Here is a 22,725-nt window from a genome sequence, read left to right as displayed (position 1 = left end):
GTGGGAGCTTCATCACTGGAAGCTTTCAAGAAGAGACTGGACTGCCCTCGGTCAGAAATGGTGTAGGGTCTCCTGCTTGGGCAGAGGGTTGGACTAGGCCTACACCATCCCTTCCATCTGTTAATCTGAAATACATTCCCCTTTAATGGATTCCTTCTCCAAAATCAGCTCTAAATTCCTTTACAGTCTTTTAGGGCCACCACCACGGTCCCAGACCTGAATTTGACTTTGTGTCAATCACATGTAGTAAAATGACACTCTGTCATGAGTTTAAACATTCTATGTTCCATTGCATTAACAATAAATAGTAACAAAAACTGTCGAGATCTGTAGAGTTGCATCACAAAGCATTTTGGGGGAAGGTGTTACATTTGCCACTCAGAATCCTCCTGAAAGTAAACACCTTTGAACGCTGCAAAATACGTCTGGTTTCCTCTGCTCGCTATCAGCTATGTTGGGACAGATGTCTTCAGGTCAGGACGGACAGGCAAGTGACTTATGTTAGATGTACGGACAGCTCCAAGAAGCAGAGGGGTGGTTTCTTCAGAAGCTCAGCCTGAGTTCCCAGCATGAGCCTCAACTACTAAAAAAAAAAACGATTCTGGTCTGGCTTGCTGAGTAATATATAAATTACATCACCGTTGACTGAATAAATTTGTGAGGATAAGTACTATGCATAATTGAATATAGTCAAACTAATTGCGTACCCCTTGCAGTATTTGCAAGATGTGGATCAATTTGTATTATGAGTGATCAGAGAAAATACTTTAATAATTTGGAATGTTAAAGTGTGAGGTCACACAAATAGCACATTCGTTCAACAAACCATAGCAATAAATACTAAAACGGTCCTCTTCAGAAGTTTGGTCCTTAATGCTTGGGCTGATAATAAATTATACACTCAAGTTGAAACACACAGGTTGAGATGGCAGTGAAGGGTTAAGTATCTACATCTGTACGTTACTGAATGGCAAATAGGGCTGTGAAGTTCAAGCCTTTAAAAGTCCTTGTGCATTACATCTGGGGCTGCACCGACTTTGCTGGGCACCGAAGCATTGTAGCAACACTCCATATGGAGCCGCGATGGCTCAGCGGTGAAAGATTCTGACCTGGGAAGCTCGGGTTCAAGACCCAAGAGCTGTAGAAGACTAAGCTGAGCTGGAAGCAGGGGTCAAATGCATCATGAAGTCCCTCCATGCCCATAAGCTATCTAAATCCAGCCCACCTTCCCTTGACCATTAGTAGCTCAGATTCTTGTGGAGAGCTTAAGTTTACGATAAATCTTTATACACATTTGAACTGTTTGCATCTCCTGATTTCCCCAGCGTTTGAAAAAAGAGCTGCATGACTGAATGAACTCTCTTCCTTGCCCCAGTTCCTGCCCAAGGAGTGATTTTGAAAGCATGTGAATGCAAGTTGATAAATAGGTAGGGTAACAGCATTCCAGGTGCATCAGCATATAGCCATGCTGGCCACATGACCAGGAAATTTCTTCAGACAATGCTGGCTCCTTTGGCTAAGAAACAGAGATGAACAGCACGCTTAGTGTTGGACACAACTGGACAGGGGAAACCTCTACCTGTGAATTTCTATGGTTTTGTTTCTGTGTGGATCCTTCCGTGAAATCTCCATGATTTTGGAGATTTCCATTTGTTTTAAAGAATTTTTTACTCTGTGCATCTGTAAACTTTCTTAGCTGGATAAGGTCCATATTTACTGAGACCTTGTCACTGAAGCTCTTTCCACACTCCAGACATGTACACAGTTTTATTCCTGTGCAAACTCTTTGAAGTTGGTGAATGTGTCCACACTTAGTAAATTTCTTTCCACTGCCTGACGTTTATAGGATTTCTCACCTGAATGGATTCTTTGATGTATATGGAGGTTTCCTCTCTGACTGAAGCTCTTTCCACATTCCAGGCATTTATACGGTTTCTCTCCTGTATGAATTCTTTGATGTTGACAGAGATGCCCAGCCTGAGTAAAGCATTTTCCACACTCTAGGCATTTAAAGGGTTTTTTTCCCAAATGGATTCTCTGATGTGTATAAAGGCTTGTCTTGTGACTGAAACTCTTTCCACACTTTAAACATTTATACGGTTTCTGTCCTGTGTGGATTCTTTCATGTCGATGGAGGTGTTCTACCCGACTGAAAGATTTTCCACAATCCAGACACTGATATGGTTTCTCTCCTGTGTGGATTCTTTGATGTTGACTGAGGTGTCTGCCATCAGTAAAGCTCTTTCCACACTCGAAGCATTTATATGGTTTCTCTCCTGTGTGGATTCTTTGATGCATATAAAGGCTCCCATTTTGACGGAATCTCTTTCCACAATCCAGGCATTCATATGGTTTCTCTCCCGTGTGGATTCTTTGATGTTGACAGAGATGTGCACTCTCAGTAAAGCTCTTTCCACACTCCAGACATTTGTATGGCTTCTCCCCTGAATGGATCCTTTGATGTCTATAAAGATGTCCCTTCTGACTGAAGCTCTTTCCACACTCCGGGCATTTATATTCCTTTTCTCTCATGTGGATTCTTTGATGATTTCTCAGACTTCTGAGTTTTGTAAAGGACACTCCACACTCTGGGCATTTCCAGATTTGTTCTGTAGTGTGAATTCTTTGATGATTATAAAGGCTTCTCCTCTGACTGAAGCTCTTTCCACATTCCAGGCATTTATGCAGTTTTTCTCTCGCGTGGATTTTTTTATGTTTACAAAGGCTCTCCCTCTCAGTAAAAGTCTTTTCACATTTCAGGCATTTATGCAGCTTTTCACCTATGTGAATTCTTTGATGTCTAAGGAGGTGTCCACCCACAACAAAGCTTTTTCCACACTCCTGGCATTTATATGGCTTTTCTCCAGTGTGGGTTCTTTTATGTATATTAAGGTTCCCACTGAGCCTGAAGCTTTTTCCACATTGAAGGCATTTATATGGTTTTTCTCCTGTATGGATTCTTTGGTGTGCATAAAGGTTTCCACTCAAACTGAAGGTTTTTCCACATTCCAGGCATTTATACGGCTTTTGCCCAGTGTGGATTCTTTCGTGAACACGAAGAGTTCCTCTCTGAGTGAAATTTTTCCCACATTCCCGGCATTGAAACGGTTTCTCTCCCATGTGGATTTTTAGATGGTTTTTGAAGTTTTCGTATGTTTTGAAGGATTTTTCACATTCTGAGCAACCGTATTTCTTTTCTCCAGAGTGGATTTTTAAATGGTTTTCAAGATGTCCATTTCTTTTGAAGGACTTTTCACATTCCGGGCACTGATATCGCTTTCCTCCCTCCTGGATCCTCTGGGGATTCCCGGGTCTTTCGAAGGACTCTCCGCCCGCCAGGACCGTCTCGGAGTCTCCGCCCGTTTCCTTCTCCCCGCATTGCCCTCCGGGCAGCCGCCTTTCCCGGGGTTCCCCTGGGCTCATCCCTCCTGCAGCCCCGAGGCCTCCCGGCCTTTCTCCGCCATCTCCCGGACAAGCCGCGTCGGGACCGGGCAGGGCTGCTCCGCGGGGGCCGCTCTCGTCCTCCTCCTCCTTTCGGGCAGCGCCTCCTTCCTTCCCCCGCCAGGCCGCTCCGTCCTCCTGAGGGGGAGAAAGAGAAGCGGGTCGTGGCTGCGTCCCCGGCCCCACAGGAGAAGCCCAGGCCGAGGCCTTCCCCGTCTCCCGTAACTTCCAAGCAGGCCCCGCGCTCTATTTGCATCCGGTTCCTCTGTGTCCGAGCCGCACCGCTCCTTCCGTCAGCTCTCTGATTCCGGAAGTGGAGCGAGACCTCCCAACCGCCGTCCCTTCCTCTCTAGGCAGCGCATCATTTTAGGTCTCCTCGAATGTGGGCTTTCTGGAGGTTTCGGATGAAAAGCCCCGTGGCTCTTGGCGAGACGGAGGCCCAGAGTGGAAGGGGGGGCGGGGGGGGGCTTGTCTTTGTAGCAGGTGGGAAGCAGAAGGGAGCGCAGCCCCAACCCCCAGCGCCATCCTTGCATCTGGCAGAAGTACGGAAGCCGAGAGGGACATCCAACGGGGAAGAGGAGAACTGAAAGGACCTGAAAGAGGACTCGGTGGGGCCCGAGGCCCCGTCCACGCAACACGCTTCCCACCCCCGCTGCCGTCACGGGCTGACTGCAAAGCAAAATTAACCCGAGTTAAGAGCAGCCAAGCAAATACAGCCGTGAGGGCTTCCCTTCCCCGGGGGACGCATCTGGGGGGGAGGGGCGGGGACGAGGAGATCACCTGGGGAGCCATCAAAAGGAACCCCCCCCAGGTGAGTCTCTTCCTAGGACACTTTCCAGGAGTCGAACATGGCTTCCCCATTAATCAACCCTGCGAGGTAGGGCAGCCCCTCAACTGCAAAAGCAATAACCACGATTTACTATTGGACTCAGTTTTACTCTTGCTTCAGCAAAAGGACCATTTTGCTATTTCTTTTATTCTTATGGTTTGTTTGGTGATGGCGCTGTTCTCATTTTCTTCCTGCTTCCCTTTCCAGGAAAGGACCAAATACGCATTTTCACTTTTGAATACAACTCTGATATATTAGCTACCAATAGGGAAAGGCTTCCCCAAGTCCAGGAGCCCTTCTGAAACCAACCTGCCTCTTGGAAGGCATCCTCACTCTGATAACTGACAGTAACTGGCAGTTTAGCCTGCATGGATGAGGTCATAAAGCCATCGGAATTCACATGGAGATGACAGGTGGCCTATCAAACCTCACCTGCTCCACCTTTTGCACCAATGCCAGGCAAATGTCTACAGGAAGCGACCAGACCAATCACTAAAGCTGCCCACTTCTCATGTTTTTGCACAAAAGGTAGATTGTTGGGTGTCAAGTGCCTCTTTCTAGGGACGCTTCACCAAGTCTCATTTATATAGCCTCAGGTCAACGTCCCATCACATTCCCTTTGTGCTGCCGTGCTGTTGTTTTGTTCCATCATCCCAGGTGAGCTCCCTCCATTATTTCTGCTTAGGTGCAGACACATTTTTCTGAACCCCAAAGTATTGTTAAATGGTGCCAAGTTTAAGGACGGAGAGAAATTCTCTCGAATTTTGAACTTCAATTACCAGCAGGATTGGGTTGTTTTCTTTTGTGCAGGTAGCCTATAGCAAGTCTGCACAGCAGCACTTTTAGGCAGGGCAGAGGGAGGGCTGGACCCTGTGTAGCCCTTGGACAGGTATCAGGCAGGGATCTTGTCCACAGCTGCCCAGTTGAGAACCCAACATTCCTGATCCAGACTCCCACAAGGCCTCTCATCCCTCCCAGGACAGTTGCCATAATAGTAATCTAAAGTCAAATCCCTGTAATTTAAACCATTGTTTCTTGCCCTACCTTCTGGAGCAAAGAAAATTTTGAAGGGACCTTGGAGGTCTTCTTGCCCAGACCCCTGCTCAAGCAGGAGAAATCCATGCCATCTCAAGACAAGTGACTGTCGTTTCTTCTTTAAAACCTCCAGTGATGGTTTGTGGTGGCAAGCTGTCCCACTGGTTAATTGTCCTCACTGGTCGGAAGTTTTTTCTCAATTCCAAGAGAAGAAATGAAAACGGCAAGCGAAGCCAGGATGAGGGTGCAGGAGAACCACATTAACTGCATGGGGCTGCATTGAAATGAGCATTGTACTAAAAGAATGCTTGCACGGGGAAAAGCGTCGAGCCTCATAAGCTTCTGTTGTGAAAAAAATACAATTATAATCAACTGAAACTTCTAGCAAGTGCAACCGAAAAAGTCCTTTATTATTCGGCCTGAGAAAGTCCCTTATCAGACAGTTGTAAAGTTACAAGCATCTAGAAACTTTCTATATTACAAGGTTATGATAAAAATATAAAAGTTACAAGGAAGTACAAGAAACCCGTTATGGCGTGCATAACTTGAATTGCTAAAGAGGGAGTAAAGGTAGCCCTGGATCAGGTTGGAGGCAAAAAGGAGAGAAAAGGGTGAGTTGGCCCATTAACAATCAAGAGTGCAGTTTATTCTCTGTATGGAAGGACGGAGTGTGCCAAAAGGTACAGAAGGGGTGAGAGTCTTATTTTCAAGGGAAGAATTAACCCAGAAGAAAACTCCCTAATTTCCAGGCACATGGGAAGACCTGTGGGGACAATGGAAATTGGTAAGTTTCCTCAGAACGTTCCAGTAGCAACTCCTGAATCGTAAGGTGCAACTGTTTCTTCTAGGACAAAAATAGAGGACCTATCATTCCTGTGGGATTGAAATTTGGAAGAGTTATGGTTGTTTTAGCATTGCCGTGATGCCATGCACATCATGATCATTTCCAGAAGTCAGTGGGAAAGCCAGCTAGAAGTCTTAACATTGATCCTAAGTGCCAATGCTCTCTGCCAACTTCCTACGAGTGAAAACAATTAATCAGTGGAACAGCTTGCCTTCAGAAGTTGTGAGTGCTCCATTCCGGGAGGCTTTTCATAAGAGCCTGAACTTGTCTGGAATGGTATAGGATCACAAAGTTGGAGCACAAGACCTCCAAGATACTTTCCAATTATTATTGTTATTCTGTTGCTGTGCATGTACACTGAGACCTTCTGCACTGGAGACATATTCCTCGCACATCTAATTACACTTGACCAAATAAAGTATTTAATTTGATTTGTATTTTTATTACTATGATCATGATTATCACTTATAGCCTTTATGTACAATGAGAGTTTATGCACCGAAGACTAATTCCTTGTGTCCAATCACACTTGACCAATAAAGAATTCTAATCTAATCTACTCAGACATACATGACCGAAAGTCATTCCACACTCAGACAAGTTTGTTTTTTCCCCATGTGAATCCTTCGATATAGAAGCGCTTCTCACTCACAACATTTATACGGTTTTTCTCCTCTGTGGAGTCTTTGATGTGAATTACGGGTTTGCTGTGAATTGAATCTCTTACCACATTCCAGGTATTTGCAGGTAGCCCTCGATTTACAACTACAATTCAGCCACAAATTTTTCTTGCTCAGTGAAACATTTAAGTGGATTTTATGACCCTTCTTGCCAATTATGTAAATCACTGTAACGCAGTTAAGTGAATCTTAAGTGATTTTGCTTGTAGGAAGGTCACAAAAGGTGACCAAATGATCCCAGAACACTGCAACCATCATAAATAGGAGTCGGTTTACAAACGTCTGAATTGTGATCATGTGACATAAGTGTGAAAAACAGCCATAAGTCACTGTTTTCAGTGCCATTGTAACTTTGAACAGTCACTAAATGAACTACTGTAAATCGAGGACTAACTGTATCTGGTTATTCTCCCATGTGGAGACTTCCACTCTCACAGAAACTCTTTCCATACTCCAGGCCCGGATATGGTTTTCTCTTGTGTGAAGCATTTGATGTCTATAGAGAGAACCTCTCCCACTGGAGCTCTTCCTACATTTCAGACACTGATAAGGTTTTTCTCCCATGTGGATTCTTTTATGTGCATAAAAGAGGCTCGTGTGACTGAAGGTCTTTGCACACTCCAGGCATTTATAAGGTTTTTCTCCCGTGTGGGTTCCTAGATGGTTTTGAAGATGGTTATTTCTTTTGAAGGAATTTTTTTACAGTCTGGGCATTGATACTTCCTTTCTCCCTCCTGGGGAGGGGGACTCCTGGGTCTTCCTAGAACCCTCTGCCCTCCAGGCATTTATTCGGTTTCTCTTCTGAGTGGATCCTTTGCTGTCTATACAGAGAACCTCTTATGTTGAAGCTCTTCCCACACTGCAGACACTTATAAGGTTTTTCTCCCATGTGGATTCTTTGATGCTTGTAGAGGATGCTCCTGTGACAGAACTCTTTCCACACTCCAGGCATTTATAGGGTTTCTCTCCTGAGTGGATCCTTTGATGTTCATAGAGGATGGTCTCATTACCAAAGGTTTTTCCTCATGTCAGACATTTATGACATTTTTCTCCCACGCGGATTCTTTGATGTGCGTAACAGCTGCTTGTCTGACTGAAGCTTTTGCCACACGCCAGGCATTTATTAGGGTTTTCTCCTAAGTGGATTTCTTAGATGGCTTTGAAGAAGGTCACTTGTTCATTTGTTCTATTGAGTGGATTCTTACATGTTTTTCAAGGATTTGAATGGTTTTGAAGCCTTTTTCACATTCCCAGCATTCGTAGTGTTCTTGTAAATGAATTACTTGATGTTTACTAAGGCTGCTGCTATGACCAAAGTTCTTTCCACACTCCAGGCACTTATAAGGTTTCTCTCCTGAGTGGATCCTTTGGTGTCTATAAAGGATGCTGCTATGACCAAAGTTCTTTCCACACTCCAAGCATTTATGAGGTTTTTCTCCTGTGTGGATTCTTTGATGTGCATTAAGGCTGCTCGTCTGACTGAAGCTCTTTCCACACTCAAAGCATTTATAAGGTTTTTCTCCTGTGTGGACTCTTTGATGTCTATCATGGCTGCTCCTGTGAGGGAAGCTCTTTCCACACTCAAAGCATTTATAAGGTTTTTCTCCCGTGTGGATTTTTAGATGGCTTTGAAGAAGATCTTTTGTTCTGAAGGATTTTTCACATTCTGGGCATTCGTATTTCTTTTCTCCTGAATGGATGCTTAGATGGCCTTGAAGATGTCCATTTCTTTTGAAGGATTTTTCACATTCCGGGCATTTGTATTTCTTTCCTCCCTCCTGCATCCTTTGGGGCCTCCTGGCTCTTCGGAAGGACCCTCCGCCCTCCAGGGATTGATTTAGTTTCTCTTCCGAGTGGATCCTTTGATGTTTATGAAGGCTGCTGCTATGACAGAAGCGCTTTTCACACTCCGGGCACTTATAAGGTTTCTCTCCTGTGTGGATTCTTTGATGTTGCGTAAGATCTCTTGTCCGATTGAAGTTCTTTCCACACTCAAAGCATTGAAATGGGTTTCCAAATAAGTGGATTCTTAGATGCCTTTCAAGATCTCCGTTTCTTTTGAAGGATTTTTCGCATTGTGGGCACTGATATTTCTCTTCTCCCTCCTGGATCCTCTGGGGATTCCCAGGTCTTCCGAAGGACCCTCCACCCTCCAGGCATTTATTCAGTGTCTCTTCCGAGTGGATCCTTTGTTGATGTCTATAAAGGTATTCCTTCAGATGGAATCTCTTTCCACACTCCAGGCATTTGTATGGCTTTTCTCTGGAATGGACCCTTTGATGTCTAGAGAGGTTTCCCAACTGACTGAAGCTCTTTCCACACTCCGGGCATTTATGAGGCTTTTCTCCTGAGTGGATTCTTTGATGTCTATCAAAGTTGCCCCTATGATTGAAGCTTTTTCCGCACTTCAGGCATTTAAATGGTTGGTCTTTTGGGTGGCTCCTTAGATGGCTCTGAAGATGTGAATTTGTTTTGAAGGATTTTTCACATTCCGGGCACTGATATTCCTTTCCTCCCTCCTGGATTCTCTGGGGATTCCCGGGTCTTTCGAAGGACTCTCCGCCCTCCAGGCCCATCTCGGGGTCTCCGCCCGTGTCCTTCTCCCCGCATCGCCCTCCGGACAGCCGCCTTTCCCGAAGTCCCCTTCGACTCATCCCTCCTGCAGCCCCGGAGACTGCCGGCCTTTTCCAGCCTCCTCCTCTCGAGCGGCGCCTCCTCCTTTCCTCCGCCGGGCTCCTCCGTGCTCCTGCAGGGGAGAAATGGAGGCGGGTCGCGGCTGCATCCCCTTCCCCGCAGGGGAGGCCCGGCCGAAGCCTCCGCCTCTCACGGGCCTTCAGGTAGGCCCCAGACGGGCATGCCCCCCCCCCGCGGCTCCCAGCAGGCCCCGCGGTCTACTTGCATCCGGTTTCTCCGTCTCCGAAGCGCACCGTTCCTTCCGTCAGCTCTCTGGTTCCGGAAGTAGGCCAGACCTCCCAATCGCCGCCTCCTTTCCGTGAAGACCCGCCCAGCGCCTTCTTTAAATCTCTTCGATTTTTCCGAATGTGGGACTTCTGGGCTTTCACGCCGTTCGTATTGGCATACGTGTGCCCTCTGCGCCCTCCCATTGGCTGCCGACCGCCCCTTGCTCGAATCTGTGGCACCGCCCTTTCTCGTTCCGCCTCCTGGCTCCTCCCCCTACCTTGGCTCCGCCCCTCTACGGGCCTCGCCGGCCGCGCCATGCCCGGAGTGTCCGGCCTCCCTGCGGGGTCTCCTTCCGGGGCGGGGCGGCGGTTGAGGGGGATACTCTGACAGGAAGGCCCGCCTTCCCAACGCCCGGCCTACCTCGCCCCGCAAAGCGCCCTAGGAGGGGGAGCAGAAAGGGGGGCGCGTTTCCCGTACCCTTCCTCTGCCTCCCATCCCCCGGCACCCCCTGCCCCCACCCACCCATGGATCCCCCCCATGTGTCTGAAATGGTCTCCTGCTTGAGCGGGGTCAGACTAGAAGACCTCCAAGGTCCCTTCCAATTCTGTTATTCTGTTCCTGGCCAATTTGGGTGAGCAGGACTACTTATTCTGCCTTTCACACAATGCCAAGCTTCTCCTGCTAACGTTTCTCCTACCAGACGGTCAGAAATAAAACCCAGTCTTGTGAAACACAAAGCATTTTAACGCAAAAGAGACAAATTCAACTCGGAATCGAGTAAAAAATTTAAAAAAAACGTGTTCCAAGCAGCTGCTATTCCAATTGTGGGAGCCCATTGTTTGCTTGCTCACAACACAGGTCTGCGCAGGGATTCAACTGAGGCCGATGTCTTAGAAGATCAGCTACGTTTTCTTCCTTTCTCCAAAATGAGAAACCGTCCATATAACCCAAATAGCTTCTTTCAGGAATCCAAGTCAACATAGCTACGGGCCAATCACTTCCTGCTTCTCCTTTCCTGGAAGGTCACTCCCATCACTGGGAGTTGATGCAAATGGTCTTGGGAGAAGCAGCTCAGGCCCGCAAGAAGCGGGGAGTTGTAGGAAAAATCCTATGGGTGGCAGAATTGTGTCTCAGTGCTTACACAAAGGACTTGGTTCCACCCTTTGGTTAACAAAACACAAAAAAGTGACGTGCCCCAACAACACATACCTTCATCAAGGCTTAACACCAGATCTAGCATGTGGGGACTGTCCTGCTGTCACAAATAAGAGCAAAAAAGGGCGGTTTTGATTGCCAGACAGTGCAATGTTCACAATGCAGTTGGACAACTAGGACTCGTGCCAATTTCCTCAAGCTTCCATCTGCCAAAGTCCCAGAATTCTCAGTGTTGACCGTGCCAGCGGGTGAATTCCGAAAACCGCAATCTTAGCCTCTGTTGGTTACGCTAGATTGGGGAAGGCAGCTTGAGAAGTGAGGAAGGCAATTTCCCTGCATCCTAAGACAGGAGATGCTGCTCATAATTGTCAAAATCTACCCAGTAGCAAAGATGCCACCCCCAAAAACTCGACCCCTTCCTGGGTTTGGGGGTTACATTTCCAGGCCAAGGGCCCCAGAAACACACACTGGGGTTTAGGAATAAAGAGACGAATGGAACCAAAGGGGCTGCTGCCGTCACTGATGGATCCCCCTTTTCTGGAGGCGCCGGCTTCTCCGGATCCTGCCTGGGCTGCTGTGGCCTGAGTCGACATAGGTTCCAGGCTCCTGAAAAGAAGACAAGATTCACAGATGCAGCACAAGACCAATTGTACGCTACAGAGGGATTCCTGGGTCTGGCATATTGCTCGCATGCCCACCTGGGAAGGATGGAAGGCCGAGTCAACCTTGAGCCCAGTGGAGATTCGATCTGCCAAACTGCAGGCAGCTGGCAGTCAGCAGAAGTAGCCTGCAGTACTGCACTCTGACCACCGGGCCACCATGGCTCTTAAATTGCGTATTTGGGGTAAGATACCACAGGTCTACATAGAAAAAAAGCACTAAAATCTCCCTTTTAAGGATTCCCACCAGCAAGATTACCTCCAGTTCCTCGCTGGCCTCCATTGTTTCAGCAGGGCCATCTCTGGTTGCTCCTTGGGGTTCTCTCTCAGCCTCCTCCTCTTCTCCTTCCTGCCCCTCTTCTTCTTCCTCCTCTTCTCCTTCCTCCTCCTCCTCCTCCTCTTCCAAAGCCGAGCTGGAATCTTCTCCCTGGCTGCCTTCCCACCACCTGCCCCCCGAGAGGGTCGTGACCACCCTGGGAGGGGGCAGCGCGGCCAGAGCAGCTGGGAAACTAAAGGCCGCCAAGAACCGTTCTCTCAGGAGCTGATAGGCAGGGTTGTCCTGGAGCTTCTGGCGCACCGCCTGCCTCAAGGCCTCCAGGTCCGGCTGGCTGGGCTCCTCCCGCTGCCCTTCGGGGTCCAGAAGAGAGGCAGCGCTCTGCTCCAGGGACCGTTTGTTCAGCAGCAGCGCCGAGAGGGTTTTCAAGCTGCACAGAAACGGGGGCAGATAAGGCAGGCCCCTTCCCAGCACAGGAGCCCTACCCTCCCGGTTCTCCTTGGCCCACGCCTTCACTGCCGGCTCTGCTTCGAGGGAAAGGAGACGCGAAAGTGGGGAAGAGGCGCCCTCCTGGGGTGGACGTGGCGTGGGGCAGGCCTGCAGGGCCGGGTTGGAGGGGACCTCTTGCGTGGCTGGGCCTTGATTCAGATGGGGTGGGGGCGAAGCCTCTGAATTGGGGGCGCTGGCCGCCGTCCCTTCAAAGACAGTGCAAAGCAAGGAAGGCGCCCCCGGACCAGCAGGGGACGGAGGGCACCCCACTTCTGTGGAGTTTCCAAGTAGTGGCGGCGGCGGAGGAGGAGGAGGGGGAACATCTGCCAGCCGGGGGCCTGCATCACTCTGGGGGCAGCCAGGATGGCCCGCTGGCATTGGGGATCCCTCTACCACCGGATCCCCCATAGTTGGGGTGGGGATCTGGACTGAAGTCTCTGCAGGCTGGCTGGGATTTGTCGGAGGGCCACTGGCCAGCGGCTTTCCTTGGCTGGGGAGGGTCAGCAAGGTGACCGGGAGAAGGCCCTGAGGGGTCAGCACCCAGCTGATGGGCAGGGCGGGCTGGGCCACGGCCGTGGGCTGCGCGTGGGCAGCTACCAATGTAGGCAGGAGGGGAGGGAAAGCACCAGAGGCCGGAGAGGGGCAAAGGGCCTCTGCCAGGATGGGGTTCACCTTAGCAGGAGGCCCAGCAGGATCCCCCTGAGGTGAAAAGCTCTCTTGGTTGCTGTCTCTGCCTTCCCCTCCAGCGGCCTCGTCCTTGTCCCCATTGCAGGGAAGGCTCCTCTCCCGAGAGGCCCCCGCCAGGTCTGTGGGAGAGGCCGAGTCTCTTCCAGGCATGGAAGCCGAAGCAGGAGGAGGCCTTGGGGACACCTGGCTGGCCGCAGGAGCGTTAGGGCAGTTGGCCAGGGGGGCCATGGGACCCCTTGTCTGTGGGACCACGACAGAGGCCGAGAGGAGCAGCTGAGGGGCGAGGAAGATCCTCTTCTGGGAGCCCTTCCTGGCCGACTGCTCGCGCAGCCTCTTCTCCCGCAGCAGCTCCGAGACGGTTTTCGGCTTCGGGGCCAGGCCGGGCGGTGAGCGGGCCTTCCAGGTGTTGGCGGGGACAGGCCCCTCTTTAGCCTTCAGAGGAATCAGCTTCTTGTTGGGCTGGCCGCTGGCTGCTGGCTGGCCGAGCTGAGCTGGGCAGAAAAAAAAAAGCAGAAGCTCAAATTTGGGATCTTTGCAGCACCTCTACTAAAAAAAAGCCCAAAGCCCGTCCCTCCAGCTGCGTCATTTGCAGACAGGACACAACCACCCTGTTGTCAACTAGGCTCAAGGCTCACGATTTAATTGGAGTTAACTGCCTGACCCCTGACCCCTGTTACAGCCTCTCCTCCCTCCGTCCTTCCATCACCTGCCAGGGTCTGGCTACACAGAGTCCCAATCCTCCAAGGGGGCAGCCCTTTGGCTCTGGAATCTCAGCCTGCCACTGGACTAGAACCCTCTGTTGGCTCAATTTCACCTTCAGGCATCTGCTCCTGCTACTCGGGATGACCGGTGGGAAGCCTCCAGGCGGGAGCCACAGTGAGATCCCAGGCAAGGCAAGGCCTCTGACAGCAGCCTGAGATTTGAGCACAGGTCCTGAGTATCCCCTCTTACACCCAGGCTGGTGACCTTTCTTGGCCCTGGCATCCGCTCTCGTCCCGTGCCCACAGACTGGCACTTGGACCTGGCAAGGACTGCAAAGGTAGCCCTGGAAACAGCACCCTCCCAGTGCCAGCTCGACAGGGAAACTGGGAGCAAAAAACCAAGAGGGGACACACACCTTTGGCATCCTGTGAAGACGAGGGCTATGAAGGAAAAAAAAAGAACCAGCTTCAGTGATTGGCAGGTTAAATCTCATCCCTGTCAACTCATAAAACATTTTCTGTGCCCGCTTTATAGCTGCCAACAGAAATGCGGGGGGAAGACGACAAGAGTTTGAAAGAGCAAGGCAGCAGTTTGGAAGTACGTTCCATGCAGGCCCTGCAAAGACTGTAACTAAGCGACTGGCGTTTCTGCCACGCAAGACTCCAATTGGAGAACATGATGGATGACGCTCGGCTATGGATGTCTTTTGTTGGAGAATATGAATTATGGTGCACCCAGAGAGGTGGGGGAAAACCAGGGGTCAAGGGTGACAGTGAATTACCTGTCTCAGAATGGCTACACCCAGGTCATGCCAATATGTCGCTCCTAATGAATTCTTCGAATCTCTTTGAAGTTTGGCTCGAGGCTCATGATTCAATTAGGGTGATTGCTGGAATCCTAACAGCCTCTTCCCCCGCCCCACCCGCCTCAAATCTCTCCTGGAAAAGGAGACCCAAATGAGGAACATGAGTTGTCCCCTTGCAGGGGAAAAATTACTGACAACGGGTGCTCTGAATTAAAGCAAGCAGGAAGGTGACCGTCTGGGAAAGAACTCTTTCTTTCTTTCTTTCTTTCTTTCTTTCTTTCTTTCTTTCTTTCTTTCTTTCTTTCTTTCTTTCTTTCTTTCTTTCTTTCTTTCTTTTTTCTTTCCTTCCTCCCTTCCCTTCCTTTCCTTCCTTCCTTCCCTTCCCTTCCCTTCCCTTCCCTTTCCTTTCCTTTCCCTTCCTTCCGGAAGGCCTACACCAGCCTGCAGGACCAAAAGCTCAGCTTGAATTAACTCCTTAAATTGTATTTAGAGAAACAAACCCAGTTCTTTTCACAGTTTTGGGAAGTTTTCCGCATGGGAACTGTATGGACCTGCAAAGGGCAGGCCCTGAGACTGAACCGTGGGCACTTTCCAGGCCCTAACAGATGGCATTCTTTAATCGAAGAAGCAGAGGTGGGTTGCTGCAGGTTCAGACAGGTTTTCCCAAATGCCTTGTTCTGATTCTGTGCGGTTCGGAGAACCAGCAAATCAGACCACCAGCCGGCCCTGGGCCCGCCTGTTTTTGCGGCCATTTTTGGCTGTTTTTTGGGCAGAAAACGGCCTGAAAACAGCCCAAAAAACAACCTGAAAATGGCCTGGATAAACAGCCAGAAAAGAGCCTGAAAAATAGCCTGTTTGGGGGGGCTTTTTTCAGGCCATTTTTGGGACCATTTTTCCGGCCAGAATCAGTCTTAAAACGGTCTGAAAAATGCCCTGAAAATGCCCCAAAAAGGGCCTGAAAATGGCCCCAAACTAGGTGGGGGTAGGGCCAGCCCGTGATGGGATTCGTCCCAACCACCTGAATCCTACCTGTTCCTTTGAGGCGAGTGGCTGAGAGGTGGGTGTGATGAGTGACATCACCCACTCAGTCACATGACCAACCGGCCACGCCCACCCAGCCAGTGGTTCAAAAATTTGACTCAAAAATTTGCAGCCCACCACCGAGTCCTGGAGCAGCCCCTTTCCCCACCTCGCTGGCCAGACGCCTCTTCTCCTCTGCCAAGAGGAAAAGCCCCCAAGCCCCCCTGCTGCTGCCCAAGAAGCCGACTGTGAGCCGAGATTCCAGCTCTCCAGGGCTTCTCCGCTGACAGTGAACTTGCCCTTCCTCCTCCTCCTCCTCCTCCTCCTCCCTTGGTCTTAAAAAAAGAGACACAGAGGAGACCAGACCTGCTTGCTGTTGCCCCCAGGCAGAGCGATGGCCTTCAGCAGCTCCGGCTGCCGGGATTTCCTCCTCTGAATCACCTTCATGCAGCCGTCCACGTCAATATGGAGGAGCTGAGAGAAACAGAGGGAGGAGGGGTGAGTGAGGCTCACTGAGGCTCCGTTGTGGGAAGATACAAATTCTAGGGCTGGACGATCCCAGCAAACCTGGATGGAGCTCCTCTGGACCCCTTTGACTCCACCCCCCTCCTGGACTGAAACAACCGGTTCCCCCCCGTCTCCCCAAGGACGCCTGACTGGAGGCCACTTGGCTGCAGCCTAGGAAAGGCGCATGGGACTAACGATCTTCACCAGGCCAGTGCCACCCACCTGAATCAGGAACGTGAACAAAGGTGTGCTGGTGAGCTGGCTCGTCTGCAGCTGCCTGAAGATCATGTCCGCTGGAAGGAGAAAGAGAAAGAGGGTCTCAAACCAGGGGTGGGATTCTACCGGTTCACACCTTTTCGCTAGAACCGGTTGTTAACATCCTAAGCAGTTCAGAGAACCGGTTGTTAGAAGGAATTACTGGGCTAATCCTGTAAGGAAGGCAGGAAGGAAACATTCTGGTGTTGTTTACAGAAACTGCCTCTCCGTTAACCCTTTTTACATTCTTGGCAGGACTAGACTTCCTGTCTCAGGAACTTCTCTGGAGTTTTTTTCCCTCCTTTGCTGGTACTTTGCTTGTGTGGAGGGACCATTCAAAGTTACAATGGCACTGACAAAAGTGACTTATGACCATTTTCCTTCCTTCCTTCCTTCCTTCCTTTCCTTTCCTTTCCTTTCTTCCTTCCTTCTTATTCTGATCTCCTTCCTTTCTTCCTTCCTTCCCTCCTTCCTTCCTTTCCTTCCTTCCTTCCCTTTCCTCCTTCCTTCTTATTCTGATCTCCTTCCTTCCTTCCTTCCTTCCTTCCTTCCTTCCTTCCTTCCTTCCTTCCCTCTTAGTCTGATCTCCTTCCTTCCTTTCTTCCTCCCTCCTCCCTCCCTCCTTCCCTCCCTCCCTCCCTTCCTTCCTTCCTTTCCTTGAGCCACGGTGGCACAGCGGTTAGAATGCGGTACTGCAGTCTCCTTCTGCTTCCTGTCATTCCCAGGTGGGTCAAATGAGGAGCCAGATTGTTGGGGGCCAGAGGCTGACTCTGTAAACTGCTTAGAGAGGGCTGGAAAGCCCTGGGAAGCAGTATAGAAGTCTAAGGGCGATGGCTATCTTGCCGTCCCAAGTGGCATCTTCCTAACACGGTTCAAGAGGGGAGCCCGAGATTCCCAAGAACTGTCCTGCAGGGATATTTTCACAGGGATTTCTGCACCGAGGAGGGCACTGGACTTGATGGCCTTACGATCCTCTCTAAACTGGCCCTTCTAGGCTTCCTTAAAGCAAGACAGGCTGCCGCTTGGATCGCAGGTACCTTTTGACTTGCGGGAAGCCGCCTCCTTCATCCGGAGGGCCCACTCCTGCACCATGTTCCCAGCCCAGGGCGTGACTGCCAGCATCAATCTCCGGTTGAGGGTCGTCTTCCCTATCCCGTCCCTCTGCCGCCTGGCTCCATTCGTCACACTGGCCAGCAGGGTCAACTGGGAGCCTCTGGGGCCAGCAGAGGAGCTGGAGGCAAAGCGTTTCTTTCTTCTGATTTCCCTCTGGGAAAGGAACAGAGAATAAGCCACGTTTCCGCAGGGAGGTTTCACGGGGTTCATCCGCTGAAGGTCAGGCCTTATGAGGACGTCGTGTCAGATCCGTGGATCTGCCATTTTTCAATGGGAGAAGAAGGAGGGGGGAGGGGTGGATACAAGTAATCCTTTTGGATGTAACCTGCCTATCCTAATTCTTGTCCTGAATCTGTAGGACCTTTACACGATTTACAACTGTGGACTGGAGCCCCACCGCCCCCACCCCCAATGCCTGGAAGCCTGTCTCCTCTTGGAGAGATAGCAAGAGGAAAAGGGACCATAAAAATTCCAGCTCCTGGATAGAATTGGTATGATTATATGATTTGTTATAGAATAAATTATTTAAATTATAGTTATCTCATAAGGCATGAATGAATAAAAGTATAGTCAAATGATTTTTTTTTTTTTAATAATGATATGAGGATATATAAGTTTGGATTGATAATAAGAGTTATTATGTAATATAATTGTAATTGAGACTACGAAATGAATGCACAAAACTGATGAACCAACCGACACCACTGTTTGTATATAAGTACGGAAGAGAGCTGATGCTTTTATGTTTTGTTTGTTTGTTAAAAAAACAATAAAATTGTTTGTTTGTTTTTTTAAAAAAAAATTCCAACTCCAAAAGAAAAATTCCTGGGAATCTGTTCTCAACTACGTTCCCGGAAAAGGGGTGGGTGGGGGGAATTAACATGTTGCTTCTTTGTATTGACAAAATCCACACCAGACTAAGGGGAGGCGTTCTAACTCCCTTTATCTAAGCTGCAGGCCTGGAAGGATATCAGATCCTGCTTGGAATGTGGACTGGCTGTCTTCCTTTTCAATCAAGAATTCATTTTGAAATGCCGTTTTCAAAAGTTCATTCTTGTCCTCTGAGTGGGGGGAGAGTCTGGGCCTTACACCTCATTCCAGGAACCTTGAGGGATGAAGTCATACAAGCCATCCAGCTGAATTACAGCCTTTCCTTCCCCAAGGAAACCCCATTTTAAATCCGGTGCCCCAAAGCCCAAACCCATTTATAGAAGTTGGGGGAGGAGGAACAAGCCCTCCGGTGGGAACAGATGTACAGAAAGTCCTCGATGTATGACAGTGAAGGAGCCCGACCATTATGATCGTATGTTGTGGTCACTAAAACAGGTCAGTTGCATGATTTTACAGCTGTCCTAAAGGTGCTTTTTCAAGAGGCAACTGGACTTTTCTTGGGGGATTTTTTGAAGGCGTTTCACTTCTCATCTAAGAAGCTTCTTCAGCTCGGACTGGATGGTGGGGAATGGAAGGATTTATACTCCTTGCAGACAGCTGGTCATTTGCATCCTTTGAGAGGGTCACTGAAGCCCTGGGACAACCATGAACTGAATGACTGAGAACCTCTACAGACTTTTTAAATATACAATTTGGAATGGACACCTTTGGAATGGTGTGGGAGTAGGAATGGATTTCCGGGAAGGGCGGGGGGATTGCAGGAACCAGGAGCATCACTCAGGTGACTCCTGAGGACACAGACAAACCTCCAAGTGGCCTCAGTGACTCGGTAAAAGGATGCAAATGACCAGCTGTCTCAAGGAGTATAAATCCTTCCATTCTCCACTGTCCTGTCAGAGCTGAAGAAGCTTCTTGGATGAGAAGCGAAACGTCTTCAAGGAAAAAACCCCCAGAAAGTCTAGTTGCCTCTTGAAAAAGCAGCAGCTTTGGGACAACCATGACCTGGATGACTGAGATGCTCCACAGACGTGATTTTAAGAAGTTTTTCTAGCAGCAGTTTTTAAGCAAATACTGTGGTTCTTATATAAACCAGTAATTCGGTATGGCGGTAGCTTTACCAAAACTAGAAGTGCTCACATAACCATGGGACATTGCAAACAGCCACAAATGTGGCTGTGGGATTAACTGTTATAACTGTTGCGGCCTGCCAGCGGTCAACGGAGGTGGCGGCAGACTCGGACAGTGAGGAGGTTGGGGAGGAACCTGGGCCAGTCCTGGAGTCTGGGGAAGGCTCGGACGAGGGCTCTGCATTAGAGACAGAGATGGGGCCAGGGTCATTTGAGAGTTATCAACTGCCTTAGGAGGCCGAGATCAGTGGGGAAGAAGAACAGCTGGAGCCTGTTCCCAGTGTGCGCATGTGCAGAGCTGCCAGGAGAAGGGAACAGTTAAGGAACAAGGGCTGACTCGGGAGTAAAAGCACAGATAAATGGCCCTTCCCACAGGGAATAAAAAGGAGTGAAAGGGGAGTGGTGTTTGCAGGAGACAATTAGTTTGTTTAAGTAGTGTGAAGATTTGTTCGTGACTCTCAGAGACTCCTTGCCAAGTATTTTCCGCTACAGCATTGCGCTTGGAAGCTATCGGCCTGGCAGCTTTCCAGCCCTGATAAGGTCTGTGGTTGGAATTCACCCTTGAAAGACTGTTTGCCAAAACTTTGCTGGATGTGAATGAGAGGAATTCACATTATTTTATTAAAAAGGGGTTTTGTCCGGACGAGGAATCTGCTTCGTGATTTTTGTGAAGCCCAGGTCAGAACAATCACTTCAGACCCAGGGCATAAGCCCAATCAGTTGCAACAGTCGCTAAGCTAGTGGTCATAAGTCAAGAACTACCCAGACTGGAGCTTTTGGGTACAGGGGAACCCTCCACCACCTCCCTCATTTAAAAGTGGGGTGCTCAGAAGACGCTTACATTTCTCCTCTGCTGCTCATAGCTGTTCCTCCTCAGGACACTTTTCACATAAGCCAAGGAAACCTTCCATGCCTCCCTCGGCTTTCCAGAATTCTGCGGAAAAGGAGAAAGAAGGAAAAAATAATAATGACCGAAGAATAATTCACACTTCCACTTTTAAACAAGAATTAGATTCTTAATCCAGGGGAGTTCAACTTTTTTTCTTAACAGGAGGCTTTATATAAGAATTCCTTTCGAGGGTAGGCCAGAAACTCCACATTTTTATTTCTTTTCGCATGAAAGTCGAAGACTCTGCAAATATGGTAATTCAGTGGCAATGCTAGAAGATCTCTGGGAATCACATCCAAAATCGGGGAGCTGGGATTTTAGGTACCTTACATCCCGTGTGTGTGTTTTTTTTATTATTTACCTCATTCCCTTTCATTTGAGCCAATTCTGGAGTCTCTGGGACAAGGTCAACGAGATCGTCTGTCCTCTGGTCTTCTTCCAGACCCAGCAGAGGCCCAGAGTCCATCCGCCGCTTCCTGTTGACATCAAAACCTTTGGAAAGCAGAGTGACAGCGGGCAGCCCTCCAGGGTTGGCCTCCAAAGGCTCTTTCCTGGCAGGGACCCAGAGATCCAGGCTGGGAACCCTCCAGCGACCCGCCCCCTTGGGCTGATGGGCCTTGGGCCTCTCGTCCTCCTCCTCCTCCTCGGCATCCAAATCCAGGTCTGAATATTCACTGCTGGACTCCGAGGGGCTGGAGCTCCATCGGTGGACACGTCTGCGCCTCGGATGCCGCCTGTTTCCTTCTTTCTTCCTCCTGTACCTCTTTAACACAAAGGAGAGGGCTGCAACACAGAGCAAGGCACTTGGGGGAGGCAGTGTGTGTGTGTGTGTATATGTGTGTGTGTGTGTGTTACCGCAACACCAGCATCACCCTTTCCTTCTAATGGTTGATCACCCTTTCCTTATCCAGTGGTGGATAATCTTTTTGGGCTCCCGTGCCGAAAACCGTGCGCGAAATCCTGCGCACTGCCGCTTCCTGCACATGCACGCCAGGCACCCAACAATCAGCTGTTGAGCAGTGGGGCTCCTCGGGGCGACCCCTCACATGCCGGCAGAAGTGGCTTTTCCGGCAGGGGTGCCATAGATTCCCCATCACGGTTCTAAAGCATCTCACAAGGGCAGAAAGTACAGGGAGTCCTCGAGTTACGACCACAATTGAGCCCCAACCTTTAAGCTGCTGAGTGGAAGTTTTGTTAAGCGAGTTTGTCCATTTTTACCCCCTTTTCTCGTGACCCATGTTACACGCGGGTCATTGCCCGTGTTAAGCTAGTCACACAATTGTTCAGTGCATCTGGCTTCTCGGTTAACCCTTTTTTCAGGGCCGTCGTAGCTTTGACGGGTCACTAAGTGAACTGCTGTAAGTTGAGGACCGCCTGTCGCATTTCTTGGGATATCGTTCCTACCACAGAACCTCTCTTGTTTAGCAGGGCGCAACCAGCCCAGCTTCAGCCTTTTTGTGTCTGACCCAACCCACCGCATGATGGCAGGACAGGAGATCTGGCGGGACAGGAGGAGTGGGACCTCACCCGTAAAGGGTGTTGTGGCCTATTGGCCGCCAGCCCCTGCAGCAGCTAAATCAGAGGAGGAGCAGGAGACATGGGACAGCATCAGGCAATTTGAGAGGAGGAAGAAGGAATGGAGCCGGCAGAGAGAGACGGCGGGGAGCCTGGGCCTTGGATGGAGAGTCAAGAGCCCCCAGGTCTGGAGGTGGCTGGTGAGGAACAGCTGGGTCCAGTGCCTGACGCACGGATGCACAAAATGCAGAGGAGAGGAGAGCCGTGGAAATCTATGGGCCGGCCCTTGGGACAGAAGAGCCACTGCTGCTAGCAAAGCCCTACCCCAGCTCTGGGGATAAAAGGCAGGGCCAGAGATGAATAAATGTGGCACACAACTATTCTTCTTCCGGCTGGATGGACTTGTTAGCCTGCAGTGAGAGAGAAACTTGGCACTCCTAATAAAGGAATCTTTGAGTTCCCTTCAGAGGGTTTGTCGTGTTTGGGGAGCTGGGTCAGAACCGATGGGCATTCTCAAAAACAAACAAACAAACGAACAAACAAACATGGCATAAGGAAGAGCTGAACTCACTCGATACCCCAGCAGGATTTTCCACTTGCTTAGACACTGAGATCCCGAGCGGTGGGGCAACTCCGAGGCTATTTTTGCCCAGTGGCCTAAAGAGATAACAGATTAACAGATAATCTGTTAATCAGATAGTTGGAAGGGACCTTATAGGTCATCTAGTCCATCCACCCCCCTGCCCAAGAAGGGACCTTATAGGTCATCTAGTCCACCACCACCCCCCGCCCAAGAAGGGACCCTACACCACTTCTGACAAATGGCAGTCCAATCTCTTCTTGAAGGTCTCAAGTGATGGCACTCCCACAACTTCTGAGAGAGAACAAAGGAGTCACTTCCTTCCCG

General features: G+C 49.7%; 3 protein-coding genes across 3 annotated transcripts in view; all 3 read right to left on the bottom strand.

The window, feature by feature from the left end:
* Positions 1–265: 265 nt before the first annotated feature.
* Positions 266–3,826, bottom strand: LOC113448449 (uncharacterized). The gene has a single exon (XM_087914412.1). The coding sequence runs from the start codon at positions 3,421–3,423 to the stop codon at positions 1,768–1,770; it is 1,656 nt and encodes a 551-aa protein (XP_087770538.1). The 5' UTR covers positions 3,424–3,826; the 3' UTR covers positions 266–1,767.
* Positions 3,827–6,570: 2,744 nt separating this feature from the next.
* Positions 6,571–9,711, bottom strand: LOC113448445 (uncharacterized). The gene is given in 6 exon segments (XM_087914723.1): positions 6,571–7,522; positions 7,525–7,590; positions 7,593–7,762; positions 7,765–7,851; positions 7,924–7,928; positions 8,000–9,711. Coding segments are annotated over 6 exon segments (2,133 nt in total). The 5' UTR covers positions 9,484–9,711; the 3' UTR covers positions 6,571–7,201.
* A 745-nt stretch (positions 9,712–10,456) lies between these two features.
* The window catches only part of SNAPC4 (small nuclear RNA activating complex polypeptide 4), a gene marked incomplete at its 5' end in the record, with an annotated part of 29,852 nt that continues 17,583 nt past the window's right edge, over positions 10,457–22,725 (bottom strand). The window contains 9 exon segments of the mRNA XM_026719129.2: positions 10,457–11,491; positions 11,804–13,485; positions 14,112–14,136; positions 15,888–15,995; positions 16,251–16,321; positions 17,321–17,549; positions 20,256–20,348; positions 20,665–21,066; positions 22,390–22,475. Of these exon segments, the coding sequence (XP_026574914.2) occupies positions 11,402–11,491; positions 11,804–13,485; positions 14,112–14,136; positions 15,888–15,995; positions 16,251–16,321; positions 17,321–17,549; positions 20,256–20,348; positions 20,665–21,066; positions 22,390–22,475 (2,786 nt within the window).

The sequence above is a fragment of the Pseudonaja textilis genome, chromosome 17 (genome assembly GCF_049901715.1).
Source record: "Pseudonaja textilis isolate UNSWEBS1 chromosome 17, rPseTex1.2, whole genome shotgun sequence".
In the NCBI taxonomy this organism is placed as follows: Eukaryota; Metazoa; Chordata; class Lepidosauria; order Squamata; family Elapidae; genus Pseudonaja; species Pseudonaja textilis.
This window is presented reverse-complemented; position numbering and strand designations above follow the sequence as displayed.

Excerpts from the sequence above, each read along its gene's own strand:
- LOC113448449 (XM_087914412.1), bottom strand. The coding sequence starts at position 3,423 with ATGAGCCCAGGGGAACCCCGGGAAAGGCGGCTGCCCGGAGGGCAATGC.